This window comes from Thamnophis elegans, chromosome 5 (genome assembly GCF_009769535.1).
Source record: "Thamnophis elegans isolate rThaEle1 chromosome 5, rThaEle1.pri, whole genome shotgun sequence".
In the NCBI taxonomy this organism is placed as follows: domain Eukaryota; kingdom Metazoa; phylum Chordata; class Lepidosauria; order Squamata; family Colubridae; genus Thamnophis; species Thamnophis elegans.
The window spans coordinates 34,472,404-34,495,657 of record NC_045545.1 but is presented as its reverse complement, the minus strand read 5'-3'; the positions used below and the strand labels follow the sequence as shown (position 1 = coordinate 34,495,657).

Genomic DNA, 23,254 nt, shown 5'->3' with positions numbered 1-23,254 from the left:
CGGCTTACAACAATGGGGGGAAGGGAGTGCAAGACAAGACTTAAAAGAAAAAAATGTGAATAAAAAAATTAACCATAAAAACACAACATTCACTCAACATTCGGGCGGGGTGAGAATAAATCCTATCCCCAGGCCTGACGGGATAGCCAGATCTTGAGGGCTGTGCGGAAGGCCTGGACTGTGGTGAGGGTACGGATCTCCACGGGGAGGTTGTTCCATAGCGTCGGAGCTGCAACTGAGAAGGCTCTCCTCCGCGTAGTCGCCAGTCGGCACTGACTGGCGGATGGAATTCGGAGGCGGCCTACCCTGTGCGATCTGATGGGACGCAGGGAGGTAATTGGCAGGAGGCGGTCTCTCAGATAGCCAGATCCACTACCATGGAGCGCTTTATAGGTGGTAAGTAAGACCTTGAAGTGCACCCGACGATCAACAGGTAGCCAGCGCAGCTCACGGAGGATCGGTGTTATATGGGCGAACCGTGGTGCGCCCATGATCACTCGCGCGGCCGCGTTCTGAACTAGCTGAAGTCGCCGGATGCTCTTCAAGGGCAGCCCCATGTAGAGCACATTGCAGTATTCCAGCCTAGAGATCACAAGGGCTCGAGTGACTGTTGTGAGAGCCTCCCGGTTCAGGTAGGGCCGCAACTGGCGCACCAGGCGAAACTGGGCAAATGCCCCCCTGGTCACAGCCGACAAATGGTGGTCAAAACTCAGCTGTGGATCCAGGAGGACTCCCAAGTTGCGGACCCTGTCTGAGGGGTATAAATTTTGCCCCCCCAGCCTGATTGATGGAACGTTAGCCGAATTTTTGGGAGGAAAACACAACAGCCACTCGGTCTTTTCCGGGTTGAGCACCAGTTTGTTAGCTCTCATCCAGTCTTTAACAGCCTCAAGGCCCCGGTTCATCACGTCCACCGCTTCATTGAGTTGGCACGGGGCGGACAGATACAGCTGTGTATCGTCCGCATATTGGTGGTACTTAATCCCGTGCCTCCGAATGATCTCGCCCAGCGGTTTCATGTATATGTTAAATAGCAGGGGGGACAGGACCGAGCCCTGCGGCACCCCACAGGTTAGGGGCCTCGGGGACGATCTCTCCCTCCCCACCAACACCGACTGCGACCTGTCCGAGAGGTAGGAGGAGAACCACTGTAAAACAGTGCCGCCCACCCCCACCTCCCGCAGTCGTCGCAGAAGGATACCATGGTCGATGGTATCGAAAGCCGCTGAGAGGTCAAGGAGAACCAGGATGGACGCATAGCCTCCATCTCTGGCTCTCCAGAGATCATCGGTCAATGCGACCAAAGCGGTTTCAGTGCTGTAACCGGGCCTGAAGCCAGACTGGAAGGGGTCAAGATAGTTAGCTTCCTCCAAGGTACGCTGAAGCTGTAAGGCCACCACCTTCTCAACAACCTTCTTATTTTCCACCCTTCAAATCACATCAATCAGATTAATCCAATGTGTGCTTATTCAAAATAAATCATCTTGCAGTGATCAGTAAGTCTTTGTCCCAGATGGATGTCAATAGGATTGTGATCCATAATATAGTAGTAAATATACCTCAAATATAACCAGTTTGGTTTGAGCAGTATTGTCTAGTGGTTAAGGCACCAGGCTAGAAACCAGGAGATTATAAATTCTAGACCCACTTTAGCCATGAAAGCCAGCTGGGTGGCCTTGGGCCAGTCACTAGCTCTCAGCCCAACTAAGCTCATAGGGTTGCTGTTATGGGAAAAAATAAGAGGAAGAAGGAATGTTGGATATGTTCACTACCGAATGTTATTTGTAAAAATAATAAAGGTGGGATATAAATAAATAACATTGTTCAGTAATAAATCATAATTGACATAAGATACCAACAATTCTGAATTCATTATATTCAGATAATCTAAAATTATTAGGAATGCAGTTGCTGCCCTATTGGATTTTTGTTAGAAAAGTATTTATAAATTTACTTCAGAGAAGGAACTGTTTCTTCTGCTGATTCAAGCATGCTATTGAATTCATCTTTTGATATCGTCCTAATTAAATCTGATAAAAATCAATAAAAATTAAAATATCACAAACTTCATTTCTTCAAACTTCATACATCATACATCATCGAGATCCTAATCCAAAACACATAGCATCATAGACTACCAAACTATAAAGTTTATCTTGTGCAGAATGAAAGCAGGCAGCATTTTGTCTTTTATAAAACATCTTCGTCAACTATTGTCAGCACTTTCATCTGTACATTTTTAAATTCTCTCTGCATAAGGTACTCTACAAACAAGCATGCAAAGTATACATCTATTAATATATACTACAAAAAGTGAGTATAAAACTTAAAGCCAAATATATAGAACAAGATCAAAATGTTTGTTTATGAAAATGTTCATATAGAGTGGGAAGTATCAATAAATTCAGCAAAAGAATCACCAAATTGGTGAAATGCAGCAGCTTATAAATGTAATTTAATAAATAAATAAAACTCTTACTATTTCTCAATATAATTAGCAGGCTCCTCATCAAAAAGGAAAAGATTAGTATATTACTACATATAAAACCTTCTATGTTTGCCAAATAATTAAGAAAAGGAATTTGATTTAACCATTTTGCTAAAATTTCAATGATGTTGTAATTGACTTTCATGGACCAATTCCTGGGCCTAAATTCCACATACTATAGCATTCTGCCTTTGTACATTACCTTATTTGCTAGAAAGAATATATCTGAGTACAACTTTTTACACTTATGATATATTTCACTTATCTTCTTTAAATAAACCTGATGCTCATTAGATATTTCATTTGCATGCAGCAAAATAGAAGTAATTTTAAAAGATCAGTTAGAAGAAATTAACAAATTGTGACATAATTAACTTAAAACAGAATCAGCAATATACACCTGTGGATACTTCCACCCGTGCCTCTATTATGCTCTGCGGGTGCTTATGATTTAATTCTTTTTTTTCTCCAGAAACCCTTTTAAGAGAAATATCAGACTGCAGTTACCTTCCATATTTATCTCCCAATATGACTGGCCCCAAAATATGTTATTAGTAAATTAAGATCCTGCAATCCAGTACTCCATTATCAATTGCCAGAGAGTGGAAAACTTAAAAAAAAAATTAACCTCACTGCCATAAGAAGGGGAAAGCTTGCAGATGGCAACAAATGAAGAAGTGGAACTGATTTCAAGGAGAATTATAGCTGACCTGATAAAGAGTAGGAAAAGGAGGTGGGGAAACAAAAGCAAATTTTATATGGGCAACAGAGGGCAAAGAGTGAAGTTAAATGGTTAGTGAGGTAGCCCAAAAGTAAAAGAGCAGAACATCTCTCTTCTAGGGGTTGCTTATGTGTGAGAGCATAGACTAAAAGAACTTGAGGAGTAACCCTGAAAGAACAAACTGTGGGTTCAATATTATTCTTTAGTTTGCTTTGAAGTTTTATGAAATATAACTTTGGCATTTTATGAAATACTTTATTGGAAGTGGATATACAGGCATTTGCGATAGTGTTATTTTCTGAAAATGCCAGGTTCAATAGCTCAAAAAGAATGAAACTCTAGAACTAAAATTATTCATATAAGCTATGGTCATTTTTTTATAAGAGCCATATATAAATTATATTAAACCTGAAAGTTTGTACACATATTCATGGAATTCAAATCCAGTGAATTATTTCTCAACTGATGTATAAATATTACATAGAAACACAAGGAAATACAGTTCTTACAGACAAGCATACTGCAAGACAGGGCAAACAATCCAATGTTCCCCTTATCTTTTGGACTACAAATAGTATTATTCCATGCCACTGTCCTTGCTAGTTAGAAATGAGAGCTGAAATTCAAAAAGCTGCTTTCTGTATATTTAAATCTCAATAGTGATTATATCTTACCCTAACAAGTTGATTATTGCCCCCAGAGCTAAATTTATGGGAGAATTATATATATGTGTGTGTGGTGTGTGTGTGTGTTTGTTGTATTTGTGCTGATAAATAAATAAAGGGAGACAAATACAACACAAATGTAACAAAGGCAACAGTAAAAATATTAGGTTTCTGTCTGGATGGTCTCTTGTGACGAGCCGATAGACAGAGAATGGAAGCAGTAAGCTTCCTCCCATATTTGGACATACCAGGGGTTGTAACACTTAATAAATAAATAAATAAATAAATAAATAAATATGTGTGTGTGTGTGTGTGTTTGTGTGTGTGTGTGTGTGTAATCAATTACTTTCCAAATATTAAGATAAACATTAGAGAATGTGAAGGGTTTTTTAGTGTACAAGGCACCAAAGTTCTTTTCTAATCTTTCATTTAACATCTTTTTTTAAAAAAATCACAGTACATATGAGCCCTGGGGTACAGGCATATCTTTTTTATTATCTTATTTTTTTCTGTCCTGTGAAATTTATTAGAAGTTTGCAAAGGATCAGAATGAACCAGATATATGGAGGATAGCAATCTTTTTAAGTACTTGTTTAAAACAACAACTCCTCTGACTGGGCTTAGGTTGTTCCTTTATCTGTTTGTGAAGACAAAGGTTAGATACATTACTGCAATTAACCTATGTTTAATTAACATTATTCACGTTTCTTGGATTGTCTCGTGGATTATCGAATGCAAAGAATAAACAGTCTCCAGCTTTATTATTGTTGTGGTTGCTCTACTCTTAATATCGGAGCAGGGCTCGCCAATTCCGGAACTTAGATCCTTCCACCAAAGAAAAAGAAAACAGAGAAGCCGGGAGAAAAGGAAACAGGAAGAAAGAGAGGGAGGGAGGGAGGGAGGGGAAAAGAGAGACAGGGAGGAAAAGAGATCATGGTTAGAATATGGCAGTGGTGGAATTTGAAATTTACCTGAAAATCAGCCAGTATCATTTCTCTATCCATGTTGGACGCTAATGCAGCCGGGAACGGCCCCTCCTCCTGCCTGAACTGTACACCTGGAGACTGCTGCCGGCAAGAGCGGGGCTCAAGGGAGTGGGGGGGTGGGGGGGGAGTGGGGGGAGTGGGAAGAGAAGGAGGCTACGAGCTCATCTAAACTCCCAAACTTAGATCAAAGACCTCAGTCTGCTCCCCCCACCAGAATGCTTTCCCTCTTCCCAAACCCGCTGTCCAGACCACCAGAGGGGCGGAGAAAGGGAACTGTAGAGTGCGCAAGGCAGCCAACCAACCCTGCCTTTAAAACAAGGCGAAGAGCCTCCTAAGTAGCTTCCTCCTTCCCCAGCAAGCGACTGTCGCACATTTTGCCTGTCATTGAAGTCGCAAAAGAGACGCTTTCCGGCTGCCACGTGACTGGCCCTCCTGTCAAATGCTGGCCGCCGATAAAGCGAGGGAGGGGGAGAGGGAGGGAGGGGAGCGGAGGGGGAGGGGGCTGGGAAAATGCTTTGGGCTATTGTGCGGGAGGGGCCGGCAGAGAAGAGAAAGAGACGACGGGAAGGTTCCCCACCGGCCCTTCCCCCCGCTTTGAAAAGAAACAAAAGGGTGGGGTCGGCGGGCTTGCGAAGGTCCTTCCGCAGACGCCGGTTTTTCGATGAGGAAGGGAAAAGGAGGGATGGATGGAGCCTTGCTTTTATGAAAGTGTCGTAAATACGCCTGTTTTGGCCCCTTGGGTTGTTTGACCTGCGCCGCCGGTGTCAAAGCCCACCTTGGCCTTTGGAAAGGAGACAAAACGATTGCGGTTACTCCAAATATAAGGTGACCAGATTTTCAGACTGGTAAAGAGGGATACCTTTGACCCAGGGGGGGGGGGGCGGCGGGTTGATTAAAAAATTTATACGGAGCAACAAAAAAATTCATATAACACAAAAATAGTATTGTAATATTTTTTTTATTTCAACATAACTACAATTTACAAATATAAATTGTAACTGTTGCCAAACATCAAAATTTTGATCACGTGACCATGAGGATGTTGCAATGGTCGCTAACTGTGAAAATGGTCGCTAAGTGTGAAAAATGGTCATCAGTCACTTTTTTCAATGCCATTGTAACTTTGGTCACTAAACCCATTATACCACCTTTCTTGCCACAGTTCTTAAGTGAATAACTGCAGCTGGTATTTTGTATTTTGGATAAAATCTTTTTTTAAATAGTCTTAAGACAATTTAAAAAAAGAATCCACACAGAATAATTGAAGTAAAACATTTCAAACTATTCCACACAGAATAAATTGAAGAAAAACTATTTTTAAAAATTCTATGCACAATATATTTCAAAGTATTGTGCATAGAATTTTTAAACATAGTTTCACTTCAATTTATTTTGGATAGAATCTTTTTTTAAATAGTGTAAGACAATTTAAAAAAAGAATCCACACAGAATAAAACTATTTTAAAAAATCCTATGCACAATAAATAAAATATTATTTTAAAATACATTAAAAAATAAAAGAAAAAAACCCAGATCACTTACCAGCAGGCAGACACTCCAAGTCAATCCAGAATGATGTAGATGTTAATACAAAGAACTGAGCAAATTAAAATGGTGAAATTATTAGTCCCAGGGAAATATTTTTCAAAGAAACTTTGCCACCATTTTTTCCACACGAGCCGACCTCCAACCTCCGTGCCCCTCCCCTCCAGAAAATCCAGGAAGGAACACTCGTGACTTCTCTAGCCAAGTATTTCCTGGAGCTCTATGGTACTGGGTCATCTTTTCTTATAAAATGAGGTAAAAGGGCAGGGAGGTCCGTTTTCTTGCTTTAACGTTTTAATTATATCTTCAATGAAAGTACTGAGACAGAGAGAGAGGTTAGTTAGACAGAGTGTCTTTTGTCTTGCCCCGGTTATGATTTCTTAAGCAAATCCACTGGGCTTTCAACATGAAGTCAGAAAATCGGGACTTTTTTAAAACGCCCCGGGACACGGGACAAATTGTTAGAAATCGTGACTGTCCCACCGAAATCGGGACGTCTGGTCATCTTATCCAAATAGCAATAGCACTTAGACTTATATACCGCTTTAGAATGCTTTACAGCACTCTCTTTGTGGTTTACAGAGTTAGCTTATTGCCCCCCAACAATCCTCATGTTTCACCGATCAAAGGAGTTGCGATCCTGTTCCTTAAAAGTGTTGTTGTTATGTGCCCACTGGAATTTGTGTGCCTATTTAGCTTGTAAAATAGGCTGGGAGGAGAGAGGGTTGTTTTAAAGTAAGTAGAACAGGGGTATTTTTGGTATAAGTTAGATCTACTCATCAATTTCTTAATTAAGTGTGAGGTCAGTTGATATAAGGTCAACTGTCCATTCCAGATACGGTAATTCCTAAAGATATGGAGTCTAGATGTGCAACCACTGGCAAACTGACCTATTGAATTGGTTCATATTGTGCTGCTTTTAAACAACAGTCTTACCTGTGGCGTGGTAAACAACAATCCTAACTAGAACAGAGCTGAAAAAATCTGGCTTGCCCACAACTAGGGGTCTCCAGAAAGAGAAACAGGAAAAAAAAACTATCTACTGGCCATCCAGAAATTTGCTACAAAATATAGTTGCCTTATACTAATATCTGGCTTTTGTGGTACACAAAAGAAACAGTGGGAGAGACAGTGTAGGGTAAGCCATTGTTGTAAATAAACGTGCTACTTTTGATGTCAAGCCAATAATTATCAGTATTGTTCCCAATATTATAAATGATTGGCATACATTACATATGGATAAAAGTAGACTACTTAGTCACATGGAGGCATTCAGATCTATAGTGCATATAAACCAGCTCAAGAGAAAGCAACCTGGTGCTTTCCCCCAAATTTGGAATAACTATTATCATATTGCTAATGGTAATTAAATTGAAATTGAAAAAATCTTAAAAACTCAAGTTGGCTATTTTTAGAAGCTCAAGTTGGCTAATAGAAGGTGATAGAATGTAAGCTTGCAGTGAAATAATGTCAAGTCTTATGAGGTTCCTGGGGAAACCAGTGATAATGAAAATAACTATGTTGGGAATGTGATTATTTAAAAATTTGAAATTATACTACATTGGCCAGAATATTTGATTTGGAATAAAATATAAAACTAGATCACATAGTGAAAGTCACTGAGTGTAGAATCAAAGTAAAATGTTGAATGAGACCACATTTCAAATTATAGAAATGTATAAGGCACAGGGGAAACTTGCTTAATGAGAAAAAATAAAGGTACTGTACATCAGGGTAATTAAGTTTTTAATGTCTTGAAGCTGCACTTTAAAAAATGTCTACATGAGTTGCAATAGGCGGAGCCATGATACAGTGAGATCACACAAATGGACAAGTTTTAATGTGTGCTTTGGTGTGGGTGGAGTTTCTTTTACTTTAATTAAATTTAGTTTTTAAAGACTTACATGTTTGTTGTTTCTTAATAGTTAATAACACCTCTGTAATAACAGGGTTTGCTTCTATATTTTAGCAATGGAGCTCTGGGAAATCTCATTTGATCATAGTACAAGAACTCTTCAGTCCTTAATTTAAACCAACTCTGTGTAGAAGACCTCCTCTTCATTGGTTTATCTTTTCTGTTTAAGCCCACTACCAGAGGTTTAAAAATATGTGTATGTCTGAACTTTGTATCCTTTAGGCCAAATTTGTGTGCTTTGTATGGCTTTTTCAACTGATAATAAAATTTAATACTCTTGGCAGTACTTACAAGGGAAATTCAAATCTGATTTGCTGATCTATGACCTTAATAAAGATTTGATTTACTTTGATATAGCTTTAATAATTACACTATGGCCATTTATACTTACCAATGTTATATCCATTTTGGCAATAACTTCTTTCTGCCATAGTACCCTGGTTATGCTTATTATTCTTAGCCTATGTTTGAGAGAAGTCTAAATTATCCTTAGCTGAACAGACATTAAAGTAGCATTTTCTATTTTGTAAGTTAATAGCATCCAGCAACAATTTCAAATTGTGTAAAATCTGTTGAGCTTTATTTCTCACTGTGTTGGAAATATAAACAAGCAGCAGTCGCATGTGTGAGGTCACAGGGTACAGGGAAAAGGGAACTCCCAAATAAAAATACTGCTTGTGATTCTGCTCCCTTTGCGATTGATTTGGTTATTGCTTGTTTAATCTGTTTTCAGTTTGGGTTAACACAGAATACAATGTAGGAAGAAAATCAAAAGAAGGGGCCTAGCAGTAAACTGCATTCAGATTCACCGCATTTTTGCTGCAGTTGTAATGATTGCAAATGTATTGAGCAGAGAGGGAAGTAAAACTGAAAGACTCAACCAGTTGCTTTGTCTATCCAGCACTGTGTTTGCTTAATCAGGACAGCATGTGTTGGAACAGAAATAAGGCTCAGCAATGGGAGCAGCAAATTTCTTGCTGATATAGCTTTCTTCAACTGAAGCATGGGTAGATAGCATTTAAATCTAAAGAAGAATAGAGAAATAGTAAAACAAAATATGCAGGAAGAATTTAGTCTAAATCATGATTCATGTCATACTTTATTTTTCAGTAAAGACTTCACTTATGGAACATATGATAAAATAATGATTCTCCATAACCATGGAGTACCATGACAAATTACCTTTATACTGATTCAGCATATTGTCTGGCTTAATTACTGCAAATATTGATTGGAGCAACATATCATTAAATGATATTGTTTGCCTTTATGTAGTAGAGATAATATGCAATATACAGGAATGTCTACAGCTACAGTTATTGGCTTTCAAACCTCAATTGTGACTTGGCAATCCAAGCCCTACATCTTTTTAAAATGCACATTTTTAAAAGGGGTGTGGCTTTGCTCACCTCATTATATTATTTTGAAGTCTATTAGCACTGCAGAGACTTGTGTAACAATACAATTCTACATATACTTTAGCCTAACATGTTACTTGCCAAATTATTTATTTATTAGATTTGAAAGCTGCCTATTGCATTAAATGACTCATTACAGAATTTCTATTATGCCACAGTGTTTTTCTAATACTAATATCCTGGATTATAGTGCAAATTCATGCATAATTATTCAGCAGTCCTATTGAGGAGTGAAGTCATGTAGCCATTCGCAAACTAAACAGTGGTTCTTATGGGCAAATACCGGTATAGGTATGTTATTTCAACTGATGATTGCTCTTTTTCATTAGAAGCCTTCCACAAGAAGTCTCTCCTTCCTGTATGTGTCTGTGTACTCACGAAGAACTCGTCCTAAAGAATAGAGTTTGCCACTGACATTGGAAAGACTCATAAATCTTTTTCCCCTTGTCCTTCCTTCTAGGTTTTCCCTGGTGATAGCAAGAAAATACTTTTAGCTGGATAAAATGAGTCCTGTTGTTTTCTGTGGAGTTTATATTATATATATCTGAATGTGTTGAGATTGATTTGTACCCTACCCTACATGCATTGGTTTTAAAATAAATCCAATAAATGGGGAAATGAATGTGGATTATCTAAATTAATCTAGATTTATATATGTGGCTTAACTAATTTACTATTGCATTAGAAGTGTCTCTAAAATGAGGAAAATTACAGCCGCCCTTAAGGGCTTTTGTAATTATGGCTATGATCTCAAACCACCACCACCACCCCCGATTTCACTGAGAACAAGCATACATACTGGTAGTATGCTTCCAGTATAACTTAATATATTCTGTATCTGGGTGATAGATTATTCTACCTATGGTTGTCAGTTACACTGACATTCTGCTGTATTTGTCTTGGTGGTGTGTTGATGAACTACTCTCTTGCTGACTCACCTTGGTTATCCTTGTGGTTATCTTTTAGACAATGATAAAAGCTTCCTATTATTTCATGCCTATTTCCAGCTACCAATGAGCTCTGTATTTACCTGCCAAGCAAGCTGAACCTGTCAAACATAACTAAGTCACACTCCCCTAAGTGTTTTGTTTACATAGTTATTATATCCATGCATGTATTGTTAAGGTACAATTAAGGTATAGCAAAGCATCAACAATGCAAACAAAAACAAAACTCAATTGTCAGTTTCCTTGACTTCTAAATGATGCAGCTCTTTCTGAATTCTTATGGTATCTAAAAATGAATGAATCCTTATGGAGGAAAGCAGATGGAGATGTGTGTACTCTTCTTCCCATGAGAGCAAATCTGGAATTCTTGCTCTTTAGATAAAGCAAATAATTATGTTTTTTTTCAGTTTACCAGTTTGATATGAATGTAGAAAAGAGAAGCAGTACTTGATAGGATCTTCATGTTACTACAGATTTGTGGTGAAAACTCTAATCTTGTAGAAAATTCCCCTTTCAGATAATTCCAAAAGGTATTGAGGTTTTCTCAAAACAATTATACCTTCTGTGTGAGTCCAATAAAAATTACATCTCAGCTGTCAGTGTGGATGATCAAACTTTTTACATTCTATTTTTGTTTATGCTAGCAGATCTGCAGTGCTGGAATGATGTTTCTTCACAAAACTTCTTTAAATAGCATAAGTGGCATACAAATATAATAGCTACATCACACACCAACTCTTTGAATCTGGTTTGGCAGGAAATAATGTAATTAAAAACCAAATACCTTATTCATATCTTCACCTTGAAATTATGTCTTCAGCTTTAAATTATTTTGATGGAAGAAATAAATACAAAGAGGTGGTGATGGTATCACTGGTGCCACCACCACCACTTTACAGGATTCCCTTGCTATTCTAATGGCACTCAACCCTAAACAGACTGGCCATCTGTTGCAAGTATCTTCCCAGTTTTGGTGTGGATATTCTGTTGATTTTTTTTCTTTATGATTTTTTTGTCTATATATCTACTTAATTAAATAATCCATAATTTGCTGGGCTCACATAATATGTTATGACACAAAACACTGTTTATCAGCATCAGCAGTTAAATTTAGATAACATATCAAGCCAAGCCAAGTCATATAATTAGATACCATGCATAAATCAATCCACTGATTCAACTATGTCTTTCACTTCCCTTCTGTTTTTTGGTACCAACTTAGCATATACAGACTTGGTTAATGGATGAGAAGTAAAGTGTCTTTTCCCCCCCAGTAATAGTGGATAAAAATGTTTCAAGTTCAAGAATTCTGAGCTCAAAATGCTCTGTTCCAATTTGAAACAGCTGTTCGTACTAGAAGCTTCCCAATGGTGATGAAACTCAAAATGCATTCACAGTGACCGGAATGGTATGGGAACATTTCTAGTAAAGTCAAAACAATTGATTTCAAACACAAAACTCTTCAAATTTCAGATGTTTTGCCTACCCCTACCTTTTTGTTCCAACTGAAATAAATGTTTAGAAAGCCGTTCCTGCTGTGGTTAGCCGTTTCTCTAAACTATTTTATAAAATACTTAAATATGTATATATATAAGGAGCCTATTTGCTTCATACCCATCAGTGTATCTTCTGTGCAATCTATGCTGAAAAGAACCCCCAATGTTCAAAAATAAATCACTGGATGATTACAACATGCTGCAGTCAGATTTGTGCCAATCTTTTCTTTCCTAGTGCTTTTATCAAAACATGTATAGCAATCCATCTGCTGGTCAATGGTTTCTGATGGATTATAGTGAGGAAAACACAGGGGAAATGAAGGGGTTATAAGTTTAATAATGGAACCAAATATGGCTTTAAAGAAATGGGCCATATTACTGGGTATGAGGTAAATCACAGTGTGGTTTACAGGTAGTCCTCAACCTACAACAGTTCATTTAGTGATTTTTCAAAGTTACAGCAGCACTGAAAATATTGACTTATGACCATTTTTCACATTTACAACCATTGAACTATCCCATTGATCATATCATCAAAATTCAGACTCTTGGCAACTGACTCAAATTTATGACAGTTGCAGTGTCCCAGGGTCTTGTGATCACTTTTTGCAACCTTCTGACAAGCAAAGTCAATGGGGAAGCCAAATTCACTTAACACCCACGTTGCTATCTTAACTACAGTGGATCACTTAACACTGTGTTAACAAAGTTCATAAAATGGGACAAAAGTTACTTAACAAATGTCTTGCTTAGTAACAGAGGTTTTGGGCTCAGTTGCACTCATAAATTTAGGTCTACTTGTACTGGTTTTGGTGCCAACTCAATCTTTGCAGTTTCCAAATGACAATTTATATAGCTTACCATGTTGTGTGAATTTACCCAAAACAAATCATGCCACAAATCAGGGGTGTCAAACTAGTGGCCTGTGGGCCGGATGTGTCATGCGCAGGCCACACCCACCCCAGCTCCACAAAGGCAAAAAGGTCACAATATGTCGCAATATGTCACATGATGCGATTGAGTATGACACCCATGTCCTTACCTAAATAGATGTAATATGATTTCTGACATTCTTGCCAGCTTTCCAAAAGGGAAATCAATAGGAAAGCAGGCAAGAAGTTGGAAGTTGCTGCCAATTCCACTGCTTTTTTTTTCCTGCCCATGGTCATTCTGTTTAGCTATTTAGGTAAGTAAATATTGATTTATTATAGAAGTTCTGTTACCACTACAATTAACAGAATTAGCAGAGTTGGATGGGACCTTGGAGGTCAATCTGAGGTCTTGAGAGTCAATTATTTTTCTATTTATGTTCTTTTTAGATGATTAATGGACCATCCCACATTGACATAAAATTGTCAGTCTAAATTTTATGTTCAATCTAGTCACATAAAACTGCACTACTTTTCTCTCAAAAGATGACAACAGGTCACAGGGTTTCACTATAAACAGCCACTACATGAATCAGACAATAAAGAAGTCCTCCAGGACCCAATCTCAAATATTAACAAAAGCAACAAAAGAAAGTTATTCTTGATGTAAGCTCCTGCAACACATTTTGGATAATCATTAAATTGCAGTTGATACAGCTATTACAAAGCCAGTTTGCCATTGTTAATATCATCAGTCACTATTTGGCTTTAAACATATTCCTTAATACTCATGACCTGCAGTTTTGAGTCAGGCTATATACGTAGCCTCAAACAAGTCCACCCAGACGTTATTACAAAGTGTCCCTTTAAACAAATACCAAAAAAAAGTTGAAAAGCGAGTTTTGAGAATTGGGTGGAAGCCATGGAGTTCCTGTTAAGGCTTTAAAAGTGTTGTATTGAGCACAATGTTGCAATATTATTTGCAGAGAGTAGTTGTTGAGTATTACTTAACTATAGCAAATTAAGGTCAGAAAGACTTCTTGTTACCTTACAACATTTTTTTTAAATCAGAAAAATTACACAATAAAGAAATTAAAATGGAAATATAGTTTATAATAAGCATGTAGCATGTAATATATACAATCTTGGTCTATACTAAAAAATGAAATTATTTTCTTTCTTATTCAGTGAATACATTAAATAAATGAATGTGATGCTAATCAGAATTAACAAGTGTTACATAATTATGTATCAATAGATGATATTGATATCCTATGCATTTATTTGCCAGACACAAATTGCATTGAATGAATCATGAGCCCAGGCTATAAAAATGTATGTAAATAGAGATGGTTTATTTCTAAGGAAGCATGGATTGGATCAATGAAAAAGAAAGCCACAGTGTCTGATTTATACTACGATACATGGTAAACCACAATGTGCACTATTATTACATTGTTAACCATTGTTTCTGGCTTTGTGTTATATAGCCTTGTTAGAATCAGAGCCTGTGAAATGAGTACTTAGGTTTAGAATATATATGTAAATTGTTTCTGAAACTTCTGTAATTTAAGGTAAATACTGAATATTGTTTGTTGCAACTTTTGCAATGTTTATACAAAGTCTCATTGCCATTGTTGTAAGAGAGTAATATAAAGAGCTCAAAAGACATATAAAGATTATACTAAGAATATGAGTATAAATCTGTTTAGCTTTTTTAAGATAAAAAAGGATGCTTTTTTTGATCTTCGTGTCATTTAAAAGTATTGCCACCAGATAAGAAAATAAGTAATACCCTTAATCCTTATGAGGTACCAGTCATCCTTTATAGCCCGTTCTCTCTTTCTTAAAGCAATACAGTAATTGACTTATGACCACAATTGAACCCAAAATTTATGTTGCTAAGTAAAATTTGTAAAATGAGTTTTGCCCCATTTTACTCTTGGCCCTGTTTTAAAGTGAATCACTATAGTTGTTATATTAGTAGTACAGTTGTTAAGTGAATCTGGCTTCCCCTTTGACTTTTCTTGTTAGAAGGTAATAAAAAGTGATCACATGACTACAGGACACTGCAGCCATCACAAATTGCCATCCATCCAAATTTTGATCACATGACTATGAAGATGCTTCAACGGTCATAAGTGTGAAAAACTGACATAAGTCACTTTTTTCACTGATGTTGTAACTTTGAATGGTCACTAAACAAACGGTTATAAGTCGAGGACTACCTGTATAAGAAGAATCTCCCTTAAGTCAGTCTCAATTCTTGGAAATTATTTAGGCATGTTGCACACTGTAAACCTGACAACAATATAGAAGAGTTTACCACTGTTATCTTCTCCTTCCCAATTATTTTTCCTGTTTACTTTCCTAATCTTTGTTCCAGATGCCAAACAATTTCAAATCTGTTTAGCTTTTTTAAGATAAAAAAAAGGATACTAGTAACCTCATGTCATTTAAAAATATTGCCACCAGATAAGAAAATAAGTAGTAACAATACACAAATTCTAATGTATTATTTCCCACATAGAAAAATGTGGTAGCAAAAATTAATTCATACATACATACTCAGTGATTGCAAAACTATGGCACATCTGATATCCCTTAAACCAGAGGTGGTATTCAGTAGATTCTGACAAGTTCTTGAGAACTGGTAGCAGAAATTTTGAGTAGTTCAGAGAACCGATAAATACACCTCTGACTGGCCGCACCCCCATCTATCCTCTGCCACCCGAGTCACAGCTGATTGAGAGGAAATGGTGATTTTGCAGTAACCTTCCCCTGGAGTGGGGAGGGAATGGAGATTTTACAGTATCCTTCCTTTGCCATGCCCACCAAGCCATGCCATGCCCACCAAGCCACGCCCACAGAAACAGTAGTAAAAATTTTTAATCCCACCACTGCCTTAAACCATATGACTACAGGTCATGCATTCAGCTCTAATATTGCATAATGTGTGAATCAGATTACATGTAGTTCAGTTGTGGGCACATTTTAGCAGACAATGGAATTACAATAAAAGTACAGATTACTGGAATTATTATTTCAATGAATACCAAATGTGGACCAAAAATTGAACTTTCTAGCAAACAAAAGAATTGAGTAACTGGTTAAAACATTGGGTTTACATTAAGTTTGAAAAATATTATTATGTATCATCTTGTTTCATTATAAATTATTACTACAAATAACTAATAGATTGCTATTGGAGAAATCTGCCTATTCCTCTGCAATCAGGAGGAGATTATCCCACTACACTAGGAATGGAGAAGGAAACTGGTATAGATAAATACAGGTAGTCCTCAATTTATGATCACAATTGAGCCCAAAATTGTGGGAAATTTGTTAAGTGAGATTTGCCCCATTTTACGGCTTTTCTTGCCACATTGGTTAAGTGCATCACTGCAGTTGTTAAATTAATAACACCATTGTTAAGTGAATCTGGTTTCCCCATTGACTTTGCTTGTCCGAAAGTGACAAGAGGTGGTTACACTGCAATTGTCATAAATGTGTGTCACTTGTCATGCATTCAAATGATGTGACCATTGGGATGTCACAACTGTCATAAGTGTGAATCATGGTCATACGTTACTTTTTTCAGTGTCGTTGTAGCTTCAAATAGTCACTAAGTGAACTGTTGTAAATTGAGGACTACCTGTATATAACAGCATACATTCACTCCTTATCAAAAAGAAACATATTAAAACTGCCTGGTCCCAGAAAAGACCAAAGAATAGTGACTTCTAGTTAAACTATATTCTTTTAATGTACCTATCTAGATATGATTTATTCAGAAACACAAGATTGCAGGTGATACAAGCACTGTTGATCACCACTCCTTGTTCCTATAATACTACTTCCTATTACCCCCACAAGAATTTACTATAATCAACTTATTCATTCCTGGTTTAAAAAAACAAAGATTCTCTTGAATTAAGCTTATGCCTTGGTGACATCGTGCTCACAACTATGCCATTTTTGGAAACAATGAGGAAGTAGTTTGTCACTACTTTCTTCCTGAATATTTTTAAAAATTTCTCTGACTAGAGTCCTGGGATTTGTTGCTGGTCTCTGATCCAAGTACTAATTAGTCCTGACCCTGCTTTATTTCTAAGTCTAGAGAAGGTCAGCAAGATGCTGCCACCTGCTGAGATTCTACCTTGATTAAAGCTATAATGTTTTGCTTCAGATGTGGAGTTGGTGGTAAATATCAGTAAAATTCTTCTCAAATTTGATGCAATATTAAGTGCATATTATATGTTGTATGTGCTAAAATGTGATTGGCTAATTTAAAGCTGTGTACTATGTTAACTTGGGCAGTTTGATGGTTCATGAGTTAGTTTATTATGGGAACCCAAGCAATCAAGTTAATATTTATTTATTTATTTATTTATTTATTTATTTATTTGTCAACAAATACAAGGAAACAAGAATGAAAACACATGAAAAATGGCAAAAATAAATGGATATAAATAAGCAAAACATAGCCATAAACACGTAAAAAGAGTACATATAAATGGGGACAGTAGGAAAGGGAGAGTAGGCATGCTGGTGCACTTATGTATGCCCCCTTAGGGACCTCTTCATAAATGTGTATGGTCCACGGTAGACAGTTTAAGGTAAAAGGTATGTGGGTTAGAGGAACTAACAACAGGATCAGGTAGGGTGTTCCACACATTTAATACTCTATTGCTGAAATTGTTTTTCCTGCAATCAAGATTAGAAGGGATTACATTTAGTTTGTATCTATTGATAGCCCTTGTGTTATTGCAGTTGAAGTAAAAGTAGTCATTAGCAGGTAGGACGTTATGGCAGATTATCTTGTGCACTAAACTCAGGTTGGAATGTTTTTCAATCTACCATATTTCTACATGATTTATTACATTGTGAGAACAAAGACCGTAAATACTGAAAAAGACCATTGGCTTACCTGAACGGTCGTTCTCGGGACACTGCGAGGAGAGCCCAAGCGTGGGTTAACACAGCCTATCTGCCCTTGGACTGAGTGATGTTTTTCTGTTGACCACGCCTCCCTTTGCCTCTGCATGCTCAGTTTAAAAACGAGGGAAGACAGTCCTGTAATCAGTTACAGTCAATACAGTCACAACAATCAAGAAAAAACACCCCAGGCGGGATTGGACTCTCCTCGCACTGCCCCAAGAAGGACCGTTCAGGTAAGCCAACAGTCTTTCTCCAGTGCACTGCTCAGAGAATCCAAGCGTGGGACATGCGCAAGCTATTGAGTCCCAGGGTGGGGAAGAACCAGAGCCTCTGGAATCTCAGCTACTCTTTGTAATACTCTTCTCCCAAAGGAGGCTTCGGCTGAGGCAAAGGTGTCAATTTTATAGTTTTTAATGAAAGCTGTGGGGGAAGCCCACGTAGCCACCCTGCAAATGTCTAGGATAGATGCCTGGGTAGCCCAGGCCGCTGATGCTGCAGCGCTTCTAGTAGAGTGTGCGGTGACCCGGCCTGGAGCCATCTTGCCCTGGTATTCATATGCCAGTTTGATGCAAGCGCGCAGCCAACGACCCACTGTGTGTGATGAGACCTTGCGGCCAAGGGACGCCGGAAGAAAGGAGATGAAAAACGCCTTCGAACATCGGAATGTCTTAGTCCTCTTTACATAAGTACGCATGGCACGCCGCACATCCAACTTATGCCATTCACGCTCTCTAGGGTGAGAAGGATTGGGGCAGAAGTTAGGTAGTATAATCTCTTGAGTCCTGTGAAACAAAGAGTTAATTTTCGGAGTAAAGGAAGGATTGAGTCTCAGGATGACCCTGTCGGGATGAACCACGCACAAATCCTCCCTGACAGAGAGAGCTGCCAGTTCGGATACCCTGCGTGCCGACGTGATAGCCACCAAGAAGGCAGTCTTAATGGTTAGGTGGCGTAGACTGGCCGTGCGCAAACGCTCAAAGGGAGGCTTTGTCAGAGCTTTCAGCATGAATGGGAGGTCCCATGACGGGTACCGGTGAACTGCCGAAGGGCTGATGTTAGCTGCTCCTTTGAGAAAACTCTTGATCTGAGGGTGTTGACTCAGAGAACGAGAGGATCCCCTGGCCAGGATGGTGGACAGCGCTGCAACCTGACGTCTAAGCGTACTAACAGCTAGACCCTTATCCAGACCCTCCTGCAAAAAGTCTAGGGTCTGGGGGATGGAGGCTGAAGAGTCCACAATGTCTCTAGCCTTGCACCACTGAGAGAAGGCAGCCCAGGTGGCATCGTAGAACCTGGTAGTAGAAGGCCTCCTGGATGCTTGAATCATGCGAATGACCTTGTCAGAGATGTTCTGCTTCCTCAGGAGTTCCCCCTCAAGTGCCAAACGGCTAGCTATAGCCACTGGGGGTCCAGATGACTGATGGCCCCTTGGCTGAGGGAGATTTGATCCTGAGGAATTTGCCACGGTCTCTGAACTGAGAGGCTGACAAGGTCTCCGTACCAGGGTCTTCTGGGCCAAAAGGGAGCCACCAGGAGAAGGTCTGCTCTTTCGGCCAGGAGCTTGCTCACCACCTGAGGGATAAGAGGTAGAGGAGGGAACGCATATAACAGTCCCTGAGGCCACTCAGATCTCAGAGCGTTCGTCCCCTCCGCTAGAGGTGAGTGGTAATGGTTGAAGAAACGTGGGAGATGTGTGTTGGTGTTTGTAGTAAACAGGTCTACTTGCGGTTTGCCGAATCTCCTCACGATCTGCTGGAACAGGTCCGGGTGCAGCCGCCACTCCGAGTGGTCGATGTGTTGGCGGCTCAGCCAGTCTGCCTCCCGGTTGCTGGTGCCAGAGATATGATCTGCACTGAGAGAAGTCAGATGATGCTCCGCCCACCTGCCCAGAGCCTCTGCCTCGAGCATGAGAGCCTTCGAGCGAGTGCCCCCCTGCCTGTTTATATGGGCTTTGGTCGCCACATTGTCTGTCATTAACAGTACGTGAGTCCCCTTTACGAGACTGGCAAACCTTCGCAGTGCGAGTCGGACTGCCCTCAGTTCCAGCCAGGTGATGCTGTGGGCAGCCTCCTTCTGAGTCCACTGGCCTTGGGCAAGGTGACCCTGACAATGGGCGCCCCACCCCAGAAGGCTGGCGTCTGTGGTGACAACGAGTCTTTCTGGCTCTTTGAATAGACAGCCCTTCCTGACTGCTTTGGACCTCCACCAGGCCAGAGACCAGATCACCTTCCGCGGGAGCCGAACGCGCCTGTGGGAGTTGCTGATCTTTGCCCTCTGCATTGGCAGCAAAAACCACTGCAGCTCCCTGGCGTGGAGATGAGCCCAGGGAACCACTTTCAAGCAGGATATCATGATCCCCAGGAGCTGAGACAGCTGAACTATGGGCACCGACCTGGAAAGTCTGCAGCGCTTCACTCTGCGTCTCAGGTTGGACAGCCGATATGGTGACAGGAATACCTGGCAGGAGGTGGAGTCGATCACTGCACCCAGATGCTGAATGTGGGTGGACGGCCGGAACTGGCTCTTCTCCAAGTTGACAGATAAGCCATGTTCTTGCAGCATCTGCACAGTCAGTGTGACATCGCGGTGAGCCTGCTCGGTGGTGAGAGAATGGATAATTATATCGTCCAAATAACATTCCAGACGGACTGGATGGCTGCGGAGATGGGCCGCTAACACTGCCAGTATCTTGGTAAATGTTCTGGGCGCTGATGATAACCCGAAGGGGAGCGCTTTGTATTGATAATGCTTCCCTTCCGAACAAAACCTCAGGAACCTTCTGTGGGCCGCATGGATGGGGACATGCAGGTAGGCCTCTTTGAGATCTATGGAGGTCAATAGGTCCCCCTCCCTCACACAGTCCAGGATGGAGTGGAGTGACTGCATCTTGAACCTCTTGTAGGCCAGATGCTGATTCAGGCTATTGAGGTCCAAGATGGCTCTCACCACCCCCCCCCCGAGCTTTTAGGGACCAGAAAGAGGATTGAGTAGAACCCTCTCCCCTCCTGATCTTTGGGGACTGGTTCTATGGCCTCTGTCTGGAGGAGATGGAGAATCTCGGTCCTCATGCGATCCCTCCTTTCTAGGTTCCTGGGGGTAGGACAGCGAAGGAATTTCCTCTGGGGGAAGGTCAGAAAGTCCAGAACCAAGCCTCTCTGGATGATGTTGAGGACCCACTTGTCCAATGTTATCTCCTCCCACCTGTCGGCATACAGGCTCAGCCGACCCCCGATGGGAGGACCCCTGTGATCGTCATTTCCCCTTATGAAAGGGGTGGGAGTTGCCATTATTGTTGCCGCCCCCTCTGAATGGCTTGCAAAAGGAAGACTGGGATTGCCTAGCTCGAGGCCTGAAGGAGGGTCTGTCCTGGTGTCTGTCTCCCCCCTGCTGAAAAGGCCTCTGATAGGAGGATGTCTGAGTCGAAGGCCCTGACTCCTGGTTTCTATAAGGTTGCTTACGAAAGGAACCGGATCCCTTATGCTCGCCCCTCTTAAGCATTGCAGGAAGGATTTTTCGTTTGTCTTTGGTCTCGGTGACAAACTTGTCCAGGGCATCTCCGAACAAGAGACCTCCCTTGAAGGGAGCTGAAGCCAGTTTCCATTTGGCCTTCATTTCGGCTTGCCAGTGCCGAAGCCACAGGAGGCGGCAGGAAGTGATGTTGGAGGCAAGAGCCCTGGACGCGAACTTTGCAGCTGTCAAGGAGGCATCAGCTGAGTACTCAACTGCCGTGATAATTTTAGTGAGCACATGGCGCCACCAAGACTTTTTGGGCGGTGGCCGAGATCTGAGCTGTCTCAACCAGAACAAGGTAGCTCTGGTAAAAAATGAGGCAGAGGTGGATGCCTTAATGGCCCAGGTGGATGCCATGTGAGTCTTGTGGCACGCCTTCTCCGACCTCTTGTCCTCAGCCTTCAATCCTTCCAGAAGCTCAGCCGGTAGGTTGGAATTAGATGTCAGGGACACTATCGGGGCATCCACTTCTGGAAACTTCAGAATGTCCTCCATTTTCCCCTCTACAGCATAAAGGGTCTTATCCCCCCCACTGGGGTTGGTCAGCATGCCGGGTTGAACCCACTGGTGCTGAACTATGTACATAAAGAGGTCAGGTACAGGGATGACCTCCGGGGCAGACACCGTCTCTTTAAACAGCCCATGCTTGTGGTCTTTGGATGTAGAGGCCTTTGCAGCCTCAGGTTTAGAAGTGGGGCCTAGCTCCGTAGCCGTCATAGCCTTGTGCAGGATCGATTTAAATAATGACGGCTTGAAAAGACCAGTAAAGGCCGACTTGTCAGGGGGCAGGTCTTCGTCTTCAGGCAGCATGAATCCCTCAGCCCCCTCCTGCTCAGAGCTGGAAGAATCAGAATTAGAGGAAGAGGATGAAGCAGATGTAGAGGCCGGCTCCTTAGAGGTGGAGGCCTTGGCCTGATGCTTCTTCTTGGGGGCCTTAGCCTTGCGGGAGCCCCTGTGTTTGATCCCCTCCGCTATCCCTTGGGAAATGTCCAAGGAGATCACCTCCCTCATCTCAGCCGAAAGGGCCTGACTTTTGCCTTTCTTTGGGCAATGCTTGTGAGGCCTGCTACAGCCTGCTCTGCCTGAGCTGGATCCGCCCTCCCCACACAGGGAGCCCAGAAGGGAATCTTGCTCCTCTCTGATCGAAGAGCTAGGGGAATCAGGGTAACCCCAGGAAGCCTCCGGTGAGGGATCCCTGAATTCACAGTCCTCCCCCGAAATGAATTCGCTGCCCCCTGGGGATTGGGCCTCCCTAGTAGAGGGGGAATTGTCCCTGCTTTCAGGGGCCGAGAGGGGTTCCGCCTCCTGGAGGGGCCTACACCCCCCCCTGGTTTCCACTGCGGTCCCTGCAGTCCCTGGGGAAGACTTGCCACTAGGACCCTTGTGCCCTTTGCCTTTCCTAGCCACGGGATCCAGCTTGCTACGCTTGCTGGAGGACCCTGCTTGTTCCTCCAAGGCCTCCCTGCACTCCTCAGCCATGTTCAGGGCACCCACGGGCCTGGAAAGTAGCTGCTGCAGGAACGGGCTCACGCGTTGGCCAGCCGGCTCGGAAAACGCTTTCGCAGACACTTCAGGAGGGAAGAGCCGCCTGGTGGCCGGGGTCCTTTCTCCCACCACCCTCAATGCCCCGAGGCTTAGCTTCGGAGGGGAAGGCCAGCCGGTGCCCCGGACTAGCCCCATTCCTCCCTGCGGCGTTCTGCGATCACTGAGAGGTGAAGACGAGTCTTTCCCTGGCTGCAGAGTAAACTTCGCT

The 23,254-nt window shown here is 41.2% G+C and overlaps 1 protein-coding gene and 1 long non-coding RNA gene across 2 annotated transcripts in view; one reads left to right on the top strand and one right to left on the bottom strand.

Annotated features, from left to right (window-relative positions):
• Positions 1 to 5,244, bottom strand: part of FAF1 (Fas associated factor 1) — a 239,794-nt gene extending 234,550 nt beyond the window's left edge. Inside the window, exon 1 of the mRNA XM_032218051.1 lies at positions 4,846 to 5,244. Within this exon, the coding sequence (XP_032073942.1) occupies positions 4,846 to 4,878 (33 nt within the window). The 5' untranslated portion in view covers positions 4,879 to 5,244. The remainder of the gene's footprint in view (positions 1 to 4,845) is intronic.
• Positions 5,245 to 5,393: 149 nt separating this feature from the next.
• LOC116508732 lies at positions 5,394 to 12,371 on the top strand. Its single transcript, XR_004255413.1, has 3 exons — positions 5,394 to 5,685; positions 8,375 to 8,531; positions 10,949 to 12,371. It is a non-coding gene; the product is annotated as an uncharacterized LOC116508732 (long non-coding RNA).
• Positions 12,372 to 23,254: the final 10,883 nt, after the last annotated feature.